Source organism: Eublepharis macularius, chromosome 14, assembly GCF_028583425.1.
Source record: "Eublepharis macularius isolate TG4126 chromosome 14, MPM_Emac_v1.0, whole genome shotgun sequence".
Classification (NCBI taxonomy): Eukaryota; Metazoa; Chordata; class Lepidosauria; order Squamata; family Eublepharidae; genus Eublepharis; species Eublepharis macularius.
Window position 1 is genome coordinate 38,135,478 of NC_072803.1, and position 14,910 is coordinate 38,150,387.

General features: G+C 45.1%; 1 protein-coding gene across 2 annotated transcripts in view; it reads left to right on the forward strand.

The window, feature by feature from the left end:
* Positions 1-14,910, forward strand: part of LOC129342384 (tetraspanin-15-like) — a 133,918-nt gene that overhangs the window by 83,394 nt on the left and 35,614 nt on the right. For both annotated transcript variants that reach the window (XM_054998107.1, XM_054998108.1), the window contains exon 6: positions 14,411-14,464. In XM_054998107.1, coding sequence (XP_054854082.1) covers positions 14,411-14,464 — 54 coding nt within the window. The remainder of the gene's footprint in view (positions 1-14,410; positions 14,465-14,910) is intronic.

The following is a 14,910-nucleotide window of genomic DNA, read 5'->3' on the forward strand; positions in this document are numbered from 1 at the left end:
CTGCATAGGGCTACCCTTGAAGGTGACCTGATAACTGCAGGTGGTTCAGAATTCAGCCATGCAAGGAGGAGGGTGTTTATGCATATATGACATAACTTTTTAAAGAGTTGCATTGGCTTCCAGTTTGTTTCTGGGAACAATTTAGACTGCATTTTGGGGCTGTGGGGCAGAGTTCTAACTCCTGTGAATTTACGTCTATGCAACTGTTTCAGATAGATGCACAGAAGATAGCAGACCAGAGTGGGCTAGGAAAATGCCTGGAACAATCCAAATAGATTGGCACTTGTAGCACTAACAGTACCCTTTGGCTTACCCAGTTCTTCCTCTCTCATGCTGGCAGTAGTGCCTGAGGGAGCAATGGATGAGCTGACACCAATCATCATTGCTGCTGAAGGGACTGAACTAACAGTGCAATCCTAAAGAAAGTTATTCCAGTCTAAGCCCAATTATTTCTATTGGCTCAGACTGGAGTAACTCTCCTTAAGACTGCATTGTAAGTAGCCACTGAGACACCAGCAGAGTTGCTTGGGTTTTGCATTGCTTGCTCCTGGTTGACAATGGTCATCCACCAGAACATTTACCTATAAGTTAAATGACCAGTCCACCCCTGACAGCAGGTATGCAGGGCTCCTGGCCACCTCACATACAAACTGGGGAACAGGCACTCCTCCCCTGGTCCATTCAGCTCACAGCATCAAAACAGGATGTTTCATTTCTAATTTTGCCAAAATAGTCTGTAGAGTTTAACGATGCACATAGGAAATGCTTGCACCACCAGCTAAAAGGGACTTTAGGGAATGGAGCTGAGAAAGACCACTGTGATGTGTCTGGGGAGCCATTGCCAAGCTGCAATCAAGCTGGAGTACCAGGCTCATCAGTAGCTTCCCATTGTCACCCATGCAGCTGCATCAAAAATCCATGGGCATACTCTCTCACAAGTGTGTGACACTGTCTTCCACACATGCCCACAGCTACATACACAAGTATGTGCACACAAGTTTTTGATGCTTCTGTCTTAGTTCGACCTCTCATGAACATGGCAGGTAGGGGTGTGCAAGCCAAAAATTTTCGGCTATAGCCGAAAGTAGAAAGCCGAAAGAAGATTCTCTATCGTTAAAGCCGAAAGCCGAAACAAGAATCTCTTTCGGCTTTCGGCTTTCGGGATTCTTTCGGCATTATTTCGGCATTCTTTCGGCTTTTTTCTATGGGAAAATGCCTCTGTCTTCCAGGACGCCTGGAGGAGGCATTTTCCCACCGAATAAGCCCAAAATTGGTGGGGACCTTCCTCTAACCCTTCTCTAACAACTACCCAAGTTTCAGACAGATTGAACTTTGGGGGGCCATGTTATGGCCCCCCAAAGCAGGTCCCCCTATCCTCCCATAAGAAAGCGAAGGAGCAGCATATTGTTAGCATGCTGCTGCTCATCTTTCTTCATTATTTCCTATGGGGAAAAAATGAAGAGGCAGGATTCCTTTGCCAGGGGTGGCATTTTGCATGCAAAATGCCCCCTTACCCTCAGGGGCCCTTCTCCCACCCCTCCTCCCACCCCCCACCAAGGCTCAGCCTGCTCCCACTTGGGGGGGCATTTCATGGCCTCCCCAAGTAGGTGCTCTGCTCTCATCTCTACCACTGACAGCTGGGGGAGGCTTGTGTTGCCAGGGGTGGCATTTTGCATGCAAAATGCCCCCCAGCCCTCTGGGGCCCTTCTCCCACCCTTCCTCCCACCCCCCACCAAGGCTCAGACTTGTGTAAGATAGTGCTGCCATGCCCTTTGGTGTTCCCCCCTGCTGTGTAACCAAGTGGGAGCAGTCTGAGCCTTGGTGGGGGGTGGGGGGAAGGGTGGGAGAAGGGCCCCTGAGGGCTTGGGGGCATTTTGCATGCAAAATGCCACCCCTGGCAACACAAGCCTCCCCCAGCTGTCAGTGGTAGAGATTAGAGCACCTACTTGGGGAGGCCATGAAATGGCCCCCCCCAAGTGGGAGCAGGCTGAGCCTTGGTGGGGGGTGGGAGGAGGGGTGGGAGAAGGGCCCCTGAGGGTGAGGGGGCATTTTGCATGCAAAATGCCACCCCTGGCAAAGGAAGCCTGCTTCTTCATTTTTTCCCCATAGGAAATAATGAAGAAGATGAGTAGCAGCATGCTAACAATATGCTGCTCCTTCGCTTTCTTATGGGAGGATGGGGGGACCTGCTTTGGGGGGCCAATCTGTCTGAAACTTGGATGGTTGTTAGAGAACGGTTAGAGGAAGGTCCCCACCAATTTTGGGCTTATTCGGTGGGAAAATGCCTCCCCCAGACGTCCGGGAAGACGGAGGCATTTTCCCATTGAAAAGCCGAAAGAAAGCCGAAAGAATCCCGAAACGTTTCGGCTTTTTTCTTTCGGCTACCCGAAACGTTTCGGCATTCCCCGAAACGTTTCGGCATTCCCCGAAAGAAGCCGAAACACTTTTGTTTCGGCATTCTTTCGGCATTCTGAATGCCGAAACGCACATCCCTAATGGCAGGAAAGAAAAGATGATCTGTTGGAATAATGGAGAGACGATCATGATCCTCTCCCACAAATTATTGTTCTGTGTACTGCAGCATGGGGGAAATAGCGGTAACACACATTGGTAAAAGGGTTTTTTACACAGAAACCAAGAGTGGCAATTAAGCCATAAAAATGAGGCTTCCTAACTGCATACAGGAAAGCCATCTGAGTCGCATGGACTCTGAGATTGAGGCACCCTGAGGCTACATGCTGGGCTTCAGTCTAAGAGCCTAACTACATGTTATGAAATCCGTGGTCTGCCACAAGGACTTTCAATCAGACATGTGTGGCAAGTTCCCCTCTATGAACTCAGTCCCCAGGTGTGTGGGATTCAATTCGGGTCCTGACAATGGCACACAGAGGGTGCTTATGCCTCCCCACCACACAGTTTTTCCCACCTGAAATTACATTTTGTTACATAGACGCTTCCAAGTGTGCTGATGGGGTTCATTTTGGTTTCTCCAATGGGGCTGTTTCAGGGCAGGAAAATGGTGTGAGGAGAAAAGTTTAAGCACCCTCTTTCGTAGTCCCATAGTCAAACTGAGCATAGAACTCACCGTGCATGTCTGATTGAAAGTCCTCATGGTGGACACACCCAAAGTCTTCGTAACCTGTAGTTTAACCCTACATTATGCAAACTAAGGCTGTACCCGAATTCCCACTTTGCTTACATGCTTGGTATGCAATTGAGCTCTGATTTTAAAAAGACACAACACATGACTAACTGGAAAATCTGAGTTGTGCTGGTCAAAGAAAACAGGAATTTTACGAATTTTATTAATAATATTGAAATGATCCTGCAAGCCTTATGCTGGAAAATCAGCTAGTCATAAGTATAAAACCCATTGATAGCATTGCTACTTTTCTACATTTATAGTTTTAATCATGACAACCTTTACTGGCTCAAGACATTTTGCTACTTGAGACTCCACTGTCACTATCAAACCCATGCAAGGAGGAGGAGTCACACAAGAGTTCTGGGCACCCTATAGAGTGATCTTGGCTTGTCATGCTGTTTTTAAAGAGGAGACAAGGAAGATTAGCTGCCCTGCTCCCAGCTGGTGGCAGAAGCAGCAGACAGGAGGTGATACCAAGGCTAATACCTCCCCTTAAAGACTGCCCCAAAAGTGACTGCCTCCATTTACCTCATGGTAAAGCTGGTCAAGATGAAGACCTTTGGCCCTTTGCCTCAATACATTTCTGCAAGGCTGACCTATTGGGACATTCCCATAAATTGGGTTAATTCTTATGTATGATTTGGAATTTTGGCCATCCGGTTTTCTTTCGTTACAAGATCAGAAGAAGCAGCCTCAAATACTTCAGTGTAACATGTAGATGGGGGAGATGTTTGTAGCAGACACTGCCTGGCCAGGGCCCAGAGCCTATCAATCATATTTTATTTCTTCAAGGGCTTCATATATGGTACCCTCCACCTCTCTGAGTGGGCGTTTATGTTGTCCCTGAAGGCCGTTATATAAATCAAATGTTGCTGTTGTTTTTTATCCAGTGAGATAAGTGGATCTGAGAGATTGTAACTGGCCCAAGGTCATCTCAGATTCTTGACTCCAAAACCTTTCCAATATCATCTAATCCAAATATTTCTCCCTTGTCCTGCCACTTGATTTTTTAAAAAGAGATAATTCCCTGGAGACAGCTGCTGATGTCATCCTTCTAATAGTGTACAAAGAGTATGGATGAGGGACCTTGTAAATGTGTCAAAGCTCTTGCGTGCTCAGTCCTGCCTGCTGGCAAACTGAAGAATTTCATAGATCAACACTGAGGGAAATGTTGGAGGACACAGTTCAGCCCTGTGTATTTCTGGGGATGGCCTTCTCAAGGAGGCATCTTGGAATGGAAAGCTGTTAATACATCTCTTAATGAGGCAAGAACACCTGAAGGCATTGTTCTGGCAGCAGAGAGAGAAAGAGCAGCATCTATTTAAAGAAGACAGGAGGGAAACCTGTTGCAAACACACAATCCAGCCGTTTTCCTGCAGTTTTTCTGAGATCTTCAGCAAATTATTTGCTTGGTTGTTGTGGGTTTTCCGGGCTGTATTGCCGTGGTCTTGGCATTGTAGTTCCTGACGTTTCGCCAGCAGCTGTGGCTGGCATCTTCAGAGGTGTAGCACCAAAAGACAGAGATCTCTCAGTGTCACAGTGTGGAAAAGATGTAGGTCATTTGTATCTACTCAGGAAGGGTGGGGTTGAGCTGAGTCATCCTGTAAGAGTTTCCCAGGGTGTGGAATGCTAATGGCGGGAGGCTTCACTGTATCCTGAGGAGGTTCCTTTGCATATGGATTGGTACTTGATGTGCTAATCTTCTCTGCAGGGCTATTGTCGGGGATAGAATGTTTTGTTAGCCTGGTATTTTTCAGAACTGGAAACCATGCTCTGTTCATTCTTAAGGTTTCTTCTTTCCTGTTGAAGTTTTGCTTATGCTTGTGAATTTCAATGGCTTCCCTGTGCAGTCTGACAAAGTAGTTGGAAGTGTTGTCCAGTATTTTGGTGTCCTGGAATAAGATACTGTGCCCTGTTTGAGTTAGGCTATGTTCAGCCACTGCTGATTTTTCAGGTTGTCCAAGTCTGCAGTGTCTTTCATGTTCTTTTATTCTTGTCTGGATGCTTTGTGGTCCCGATGTAAACTTGTCCACAGCTGCAGAGTATACGGTATACTCCTGCAGAGGTGAGGGGGTCTCTACTGTCTTTTGCTGATCGTAGCATCTGTTGTATTTTTCGGGTGGGTCTGAATACTGCTTGAAGGTTATGTTTTTTCATAAGCTTTCCCATCTGATCAGTAATTCCTTTGATATATGGCAAAAACACTTTTCCTGTAGGAGACTGTTTTTCCTTGGTTGTTTGGTTCATCCTGGGTTTGATTGCTCTTCGGATTTCATTTCTGGAGTAGCCATTTGCCTGAAGTGCGTGGTTTAGATGATTAATTTCCTCATTGAGAAAGTGCGGCTCACATATCCGTCTTGCACGATCCACTAATGTTTTCATTATGCCTCTTTTCTGTCGGGGGTGGTGATTGGAGTTTTTGTGTAAGTACCGATCAGTGTGAGTTGGTTTCCTGTAGACCTTGTGACCTAACTGAAAGTTTGCTTTGCGGATGACCAAGGTATCCAGGAATGGGAGTTTTCCCTCGATTTCTTTCTCCATTGTGAATTGTATGTTCAGGTGGATGTTGTTGAGATGATTCAAAAACCCCATCAATTCTTCCTCCCCATGGCTCCAAATGATAAATGTATCATCCACAAACCGGAACCATACACTAGGTTTGTGGGGTGCTGATTCTAGAGCTGTTTTTTCAAAATGTTCCATGTAGAAGTTTGCTATAACTGGGCTGAGTGGGCTCCCCATGGCCACCCCATCCATCTGTTCATAGAATTCGTTGTCCCATTGGAAGTAACTGGTTGTCAGACAATGGTGGAATAAGGCTGTTACATCCTCTGGGAAAATCTGATTAATCAGTGCAATAGTGTCTTTTACTGGAACCTTGGTAAACAGGGATACAACATCAAAACTGACAAGTATGTCTTGTGGATTGAGTTTCAGAGAACTGATTTTGTTGATGAAATCTGCTGAATCTTTGATGTAAGACGAGGTTTTCCCGATGTGGTCCTGCAGGAGATCTGCCAGATGTCTAGCTAATTCATATGTCGGTGAACCAATGGCACTCACAATGGGTCGGAGTGGGACTGAATCCTTATGTATTTTGGGGAGTCCATATAGTCTAGGTGGCTGTGCTTCAGTCTTGCATAGTTTTCTGTGCGTGTCGGGATGTAGTGAGGAATTCTTGATCAGTGCATTTGTTAGCCTGGTGATTTTGCACGTGGGATCTCGTTTTAGTTTTTTGTAGGTGGAGGGGTCCAGAAGTTCCTTAATCTTCTTTTTGTATTCCTCTGTTTTCATGATCACTGTAGCATTGCCTTTATCAGCTGGAAGAATGATGATGTTTGGATCTGCATTGAGGGTCTTGATGGCATTTCTCTCCTTGCGTGTTATATTGCTGGTGGGAAGCTTTGCCTTTTGTAGAATCCTGGCTGTCTCTCCTCTTATTTCCTCAGCTTCCTCTTCAGGTAGATGACGAATGGCAGCTTCTACATTTTCAATGATGTCTTCCACAGGAATTCTGGTGGGGGTGACTGCAAAGTTTCCTCCCTTTGCCAAGATGGAGGTTTCTTCTGGTGAGAGTTGACGGTCTGTCAGATTGATGACAATGCGTGCATTGTCGAGCATGGGGCTTGTCTGTCTTTTTTCCTGTAGTTTGTTAAACTTCTGCTTCTGTCTGGATGTGTGGTTGGTAAAAACTTGTTCCATCTTCCTGTAGGTGAGATTATCGACCTTGTCCCAATCCTGACTTCTCATTTTATGGCTAGTGTTGATATGTAAGCAAAATAGCTCCTTGTCTGTAGCAGCAAGTTCTCTGCGGGTAGTGTGGATTCTCTCACGTAAGAGGGTCTGTTCTAGACGGTCATAAATGCGGTTCGCCTGCAAATTATTTGCTTGTTGAAATAACAATTCAACCTTTTGCAACAGTAGCTGAATGGCAAGCCCTCCCTCCCTCAGAAAAGATTTCAACCCAGACCAGCCCCCTTAGGAAAGAGGAGGACTTGTCCACAGCTCTCCAGTTTAGAGACCTTAGCACGGTCATTTATAAACTTGTCTTAACAGAGTTCTGCCAGAGTTTTGGTATAGGATGAACACAGGCTTTATATTTGGGGAGGACGGAAGCCCATGGTCTACCGGAGTGCCATCTCTGCCAAACCTTACTTAGTTTTGTACCTGCTGAATGGCACAGAAGAGAGTTCTTGTTATGAGGTCAACCCCTGCTGCCTAGCAAGCTTCTAATCTGAGCTGACAGAGTGGTCTTGGCTTTGGTATTAGAGTTCCCTGATTGGATCTTCAACATCTGTGCAGAGGCACCATTGTTCAGTTTGAGTCAAGTCTTAAGGAGGGCCAAGGTACCCATGGAGGTCTCCTGCAGATCCTCTCAGAGGTCCAGAGAGGTTCAGGGCACTTCCACAACACATGAAAACAAAATAAGGCACCAAAAAAAGAAAGAAGACAAAAACATTTAACGGGAAAAAGTGTTTTACCACTTCACATCTCTTATTTGCTTAAACCTGCAGATCTATGCCAAGAGAGTGCGTGACATATTGGTCCAACATATTGGTTGTGTATCAAAACAAGTGAAATATATCTAAGGCCAAACCAATTAACAAGTGTGTCTAAATCTGAGGCCTATTTTGTCCCAGAGGTGAAGGCCAAAGGGCCTTCCTGCTAGGAGTGGCAGATCTCTTCCCCCCCCCCCCGCCCCAAGCAGGCCTTGCACACCAGTACTCTAACTAGAGAGTGTTCAGCAGTTCTTAGAGAGGACTGACATTACTTCCAGAGGAAACCCAGATTCTTAGACAGGTGTGATGTCATTTCCAGTTTTTCCTTGAAGTGACATTACAATGTTGCTGACAGCTGCCCCCCCCCCATATCCCTGCCCTCCTGGTCTCCTGGTGGTTGCCAGGCTGGGCTTAGCAACTCTCCTCCCACACACATACCTCTGATTAGGGTTGCCAGCCCAGCACTAGCAACTCCTGGGAGAAGCGAGGAGAATAAAGTCCTGATGACTGGCATTGTGCCAGTGCTGCAACATTCCTTCCAGCATGAACCCAGAAGTGATATCACTGCTTCATGGCAAGGCTCTAGGATTCCCCTTAAAATATGATTTTTACTGTAGAGTTTCCGGTGGATCCTAGAACATTACCCTGACACAGTGATGTCATTTCTGGGTTCATGCTGGAAATGATGCCACTGCATCAGTGTGTTGCCAGTTCCCACCCCAGTTTTCCTGCTGCTGCTCCACCGAGTACCAGTGGGGTTGTTGAGGCCCAATGCGGGAGGGAGACCTGGACACCCTACTTCTGATTGGCTCTGATCTCCTGAAAATCTATTCATTCTAGATGTTCAGCAGGTCATATGGCCAACCTGGTATCCTCTGCTGGTCAGAGGGAGGGTAGTCTGTAGGTGGAGATGTCTTCTTGATCGTTCCTTTTGTATGCATCTGGAAAGATTAAGCTTCATAGGCCCTCCCAACTTGTGCATGGATGAAAGTCCAGTTAGTAGAGTCTTCCCTTAGAGACAAATGAGGGCCAAGCTACACATGACGAATGACACTTGAATGGCAAGTGGATTGAGTGGAGGGCAAGTGAACAGGGAGAAATACACTTGCCATTCAAGTGTCATTCGTCATGTGTAGCTTGGCCCATAGTCTAGATAGTTTCCCATGTCTCCTGACATGTACTTCTGCCAAAAACATTAGTTGACCTCTGGAAAAGGGGGAGGGCCCTGGTGGTAAATATAGCAGTTCTTTAATATGCTCTCCCAGTACCTAAAGCTCCTTTTGCTCCAGGGTATCCTTATGAAGCTTGAGATAATGAAGGAGCATGGATAATGGAGAGAGCATTGAAGGGGGAAATCTTGGGATAAATGCAACAGAACACAGGCGAGAACTCATTTTAGAGCTTATTAGCCAGTGATCTTTTTTCTTTGCATTTCAAATAAATTAGTGTCTCGGAATAGTTCACTTAACTTTTTATAGTATTTGAACATTTTCGTGTATTGCACTTCTAGTCACAATAAGTCAAGTAGTTTAATTGTTCCAATTAGTTCCATAAAATAGTGAGCTATACACAACAGTACAACTATGTAATAGGCAATTTAATCTGAAAGTATGTAACCATTTACCAGAATCAAGCGCATCTTATGATATGATTTATTCCCAGTTTTCTTTCACTGAAAAGTTACTGTTGAGTTTATGCTTTATAAACCATAAAGTGCATACTCTAAATATTTGTGTTAAGATAAGTGACATCTAAAATTGTTCTATGGGAAGAAGTGCCTAAAAGCTTAACATTTATTTTGGCCACAGTACATTTGAATCGTAAATTATGTGTCCTTTTAGATGGATTCTAATTCAGATATCTTGAGTTGTATATAGAAAAGAGTGGAAAATAAACAATTTATCAGCCAATGTGGTGCATGAAGTTTTGGATGATGATCTGGAGATCCAGGTTCAAATCCTCACTCTGCTATGGAGGCTTGCTGAGTGACTTTGGGGCAGTAACTCCCTCGCTACCTACCCTACCTAACAGGATTGTTGTTATAAGGATAAAGCTGAGATGGGGTGAATGCTGTGAGCCACTTTGGGTCTCCATTGGGGAGAAAGCAGGGTACAAATAAACAAGCATTGGAGGGATTTCCTTGGGTGGGTGATTTGGGGAGATTTTTTGCATAAGACCAAAAAACAAACAAACCCCTTTCTGATGAACTTGGCATGAGAAATGCTTTGGGTACAATTTGGTTGAAGTTAATCTGAGTATTTCCTGGATCAATGGCTCTTTAGCTGCCAAAAATTTTTCATATTCATATTCATCCTTCTAATGGCAATTTCTAGTCTGAAGAGTGATAGAGAATAATTTCTCCCTTTCCCTACCGTGTTCATAATGTTATAAATTTCCTACCATGTTACCATGTCCACTCCCTTTGGCAACCGATATTATTCGTAGGATGCTCGTACGTCACTGGTAGCAGTTACCTGGAAGCAGCCTGTGACTTCGCTGGCTAGAGAACCATAAAATATACCATTTAATTTAGGTATTGAGCTCTACACTTCCCTTGCTTGCCTTCAGGCTAACTGGATCGGCTGGCTCTTACCTAAAATGTAATCCACACAAGAGTTTGCAATTGCCTCACATGTGTATTCATTACGCCCAGGAGCATTTCAATCCATTTCTTATAGTGGTCAGGAAAAAAAAAGAAGAGACTTTTCTTCAACGTGCCTCAATTTTACCATCAGGAAAACTGACATTTTTGTTCCATTTGACTCTGCTATAGAGCAGTTAGCTGACAGAGAAATAGAGATGTCTCCGTTGAAAGGGGTTCATCTGCCTGCTTTTTATTTTTGAGGGTCTGTCACTAAATTGGGTTTTTCATTGCCTTTGCTGCTGTTCTGTGACTACCGCTCAAGAATCAAACGGAATGCAGGATTGTGGGAAACAGCCACTAGTCACTGTTCACAGAAACAAGAGCATGAGAAGCAAAACTGCCTGGCAGGCAAAGAGGAGGGAGGAAAGCTCTTACCCTTACACGCAGACATGAACACACTTCTTAATGTGGATTTTCTCTGAAAAGGGGCAAATTTAACATTTTAAATCTGCTCTTCCAACATGATTATTTTTGTCTTCAGTTCAATCAGTTGTCAAAGACAGGCAGGCAGGTGCATGCCCGAGGATTTGAAAAACCCACCAACATGGTCTCTTAGCTGGCTATAGAGGATCAACACATCTGGGAAGGCCAGTCTCTGTATGGTATCCAGGAAGGCCTTTTCCCAGTTTATTCTGAAAACTATTCCTGCCTTGGCACATGACTGTAGCATCAGTACACAGCAGTAGCCTTGCATGCCAAGGGTACAGTGTACACCGCCAGTTGTGGCCAGCCCTCGTGCCCCAACCATTTTGCTGCTAGGGAAAGACCAACCTCATGCAGCTGACAGATCAAGCAAGGCCCACTGGAGTTCCCATTATGCCTTCCAAAGGTTGGCAACTCTTGGGGTATTTAAGAGTCTACCAAGGTTGCCAGGTCCCCCAAGGGCAAATCGGGGGGCGGTGGGGGGAGTGGCAGGTATTCACTCCCCATGTTTGTGCTCCCACATTGCATTTTTGGCGCAGAAGCAATGGGTTATGACAGGGCCAAGTTTCAAAGACTGTGCCCTGGCAGGACTCATCGCTTCCACATGATTCTGGAATGATGTCCTATTCTGGCACCATGGGAGCGTGCATGCCTATTTTGTCTGTGTGCCTAAGACAAAGTACAAGCAGTCAAGGCAGGTAATCCCCTGTCCCCAGTGGCAAGCTGGCAACCCGAGTGCCAATATAAACCTGCCTGTGGCTTGTAATCTTTGAAGATGAGCCCTTCTATGTATGTCAGCTCCATGTGAGGTGACATTAGTGGGCATGTACAAAAGCCTTCTCCACTAGGGTTGCCAGCTCTCTATACCCTCCTGGTGGGAGGGGGGACCTAGCACTTACCTCATCCTTCCCAGGAGCCTTCTTTCCATACACATGAAGCATATACTCCCAGGTTTGCATGATGATATCACTTCTGGAAAGTGACATCATTGTACCCATGGCCAGCACAATGATGTCACTTCAGGACACTCTGCTGGGAAAGCGCCCATTGCATGCTTTACGGTTGCCTGCTGGTGGTGGGTGATCACTGGTGGTTTGCCACCTCCTGCCAATTGCCAGCAATCAGTGAGCAATGGGGCAACCCCCAGAGAGATTGCCCACTACTGGCAGGCAACTGAAAAGCCTATCCTATCGCTGTGGATCCAGTTTCTTGCACTTTCTTTCTCTGAAGACTTAACTCCCCCCTTGTTAATGACGTTCTGGAGATCAGTTAAAACAGTTATTTCCTAGCAGGCCTTCAAGGCAGTCTAACTCTCTTTCCTCCCCGAAGTGAGCTGTTTTTATACCAGGTTTCAAATTGTGATATATTCTACTTTAGTTTTAATGCTGCTTAGCTCTTTAATCTTTGCTGCTAGTAACCTTGGTTTCTCACCTCTTGATTGAATGTTGTGTTGTTTATTTTATTTTAAATAAGTTGACTGTTGTTGTAAGTGACCTTGCATGTTTTAAAGTAGAAAGGCAAGACATACATTTTTACAAATAAAGGGAAGTGGCTCTGTTCTCCGGGTAACAGCCTGGGGACCAGAATTGGTTGTTGTTGTTGTTGTTGTTGTTGTTGTTGTTGTTGTTGTTGTTGTTGTTGTTTTTCCCTCAGAACCCAATTCCCTCACAAGTGATTGAACTCCATAATAAAGTTGCAACATTTGCACAATAGAGAAATGCAGCACATGTATTCCCAATGCAAGAGAATGGGGAGGGCGAGGGCGAGATATCATTATTTTTTGTTCTTCACAAGATGGATATCTGAATCTTGAAGAGAAGAGATGTTGCAATCAATGAGACACTTTGCTGCTGAAATCAAGCCTGGTCCTCAAAGGGTCTAAAAGGGCCTCCACGTGACCAGGAGCCTCTAGTGGGCCATAGAAACCATGAGTAGTTCCAGTAACCTGAGATCCCTAGTCTTTGGTCACGCCCAGGGTATAGCCTAACTTAACTGGCTTCCCTCTATTCTCCCTTATGTTCGATTTGTGGGACGTTCTTATCTCTCTGCATGTTCTTTTCTTTCTCGGCCGAACTTGCCAAATTCTGTTAATTTCTACTTACACATTCTCTGGTCTTCTGATTTTTGACTGCACTTCTTTATACCTCTCTCAGATTGCATTCAGTCATTTGAGACACAGGCAGTGCTAGAACTGGACAAAAATACATCATCCAAGGGAAAGACTGATAAAACACACAGATTGGGGACAGAGTAGTATAGCAGTTAGAGCGCTAGACTTGGGGTTGTCAGTTGGCAACCAGTGGGAGGCTTGCTGGGGTGGCAAAGACATTCCAGGGGGGGCAGAGAGGTGGAAATGGGACTGCGCAATGCTATTTCTGGCTGAAAACCACAAGTGATGTCACCATGCAGTCACATCACTTCCAGTTTTCCTCTGGAAATGATGTTGCAGCATTGTGTGACACCAGCTCCCCCTCCTTTTTGTTCCACTGCCATATTTACCAGCAGTAGGCACACACAGCAACGACCTTTATTGGCATAAATAATACAGACGGAACAAAAGAAATGCTGTGGAATAAGTTCATAGGGCAGCACAATCGTGTCCCCAGACAGCAAAATTATCTCGAGATACAGCACAGTCGTAGGAGGCTTTATAAAATGTTACCCTTGACTTCCACACACAAGCCAAGAAGTCAGCAACGGATAGAGTTATTGCTGGACTCTTGTCTGCTAAGAAAAATTTTAGATCCTTATCCAAAAAATCCCTCTGCACAGGAAAAAGGGGACGAATCAATAAACTACGCATAACAGAATATTTGGGGCAGCGAAAAAGAATATGTGAGATTGAATCGGGTTCCCTCAGAGTACAGTCACACAGCCTATCCCTATACGGAATACCCCCGTATCTGCCTGTGACCACTGCTGAGGGAAAGAGATTGAACCTCGCTAACGGCAGTAGGCAATGGGTTGCAGAGGGGGGCAGTTGGGATTAGGATCTGGGACAACCAATCTTGAATCCCCGCTCTGCGATGGAAGCTCACTGGATCACTTTAGTCCAGTCACTCTCAGACCAGCATAATTCATTGAGTTGTTGTGAGACTAAAAACAGAGAAGGGGAGCATTGTGATGGAAGCTGCTGGGGCACCCACTGGGGAGAGAATCCAGTTATACAAAATCTAAATTAAAAAATAAATTTTGACCCTGAACCTCTTCTCTGTTTCTCTACCCCAATACACACAGCACTTCGAGCAGCAACTATAGATTTGCAAAATGTCTGCAACGTGCCACCTTCTCTCTGGTACAATACAAATATCATGGTGAGAATCAGGGAAATTCTGGAAGAGCTACAATGGGAAAATACAAGTGCAGCTTGCCTTCAGAAGACTTGGGCTGTCTCATGGTTTGAACACTCACATGCAGTGAAGGACTCAGTCGGCGGTAGTGTCAATGTAAAATGTGTATTTAGTTCTTACTCCCAGCGCACAAGTCAGGGAGCTGATGGTGGCTCAGTGGGTGCTCTTTATTAAAATCCTTTATTACTAGTTTTCTGATTGTTTATTTTTTGCAGAGCATTGAAAAGTCTAAGAAAAAACTGGAGAGTCATATCTGCTTTCATATTTATTGTACTTTTTTACAAAAAAAAAATCACATCTCTCCATGTACTGTTATTAAGATTGGAACATTTTTTTCTTCTCTTTCCAGGTTCCCGGAGAGGTCATTAATACACTATGTGGATACAGGACTCTGAATAAAGAGGTAACCAACTTTTTAAGTACATTGGGACTGAAGCATCAGGTAGGCAGAAGACTGGGATCCCCATTTGCCACAAAATAGCTGCAGAGGGATCCAGGGAGGTGAGGGCATTGGCAACGGAGAAGTTGTGAAGGGAAAGAGAGAAGTAGGTTCGAGTCTGAAGTGAACTGGAACCTCAGAGGAGCACCGCTGCAGGCTTTTCAAGAGCACTTGCTCCTGGATGATGCTTTGTGGGGAAGATCTATCCGCCTTCCACTCTGTGGTTCTTAATGGCCCCCAAATTTACTGCCTACGGCCATGATTGAAAGGGCACTTGACATCTGCCCACTTGGCTCTGCTTGCTGGTAGATGCCAGGGTTGGGTGCACACCACGAACTTTCATTCTGTACTTGTTTTGTTTCCTAAAGTGGAGGATGAATCTTGGGAGGTTTTAAACTGACACTATAAAT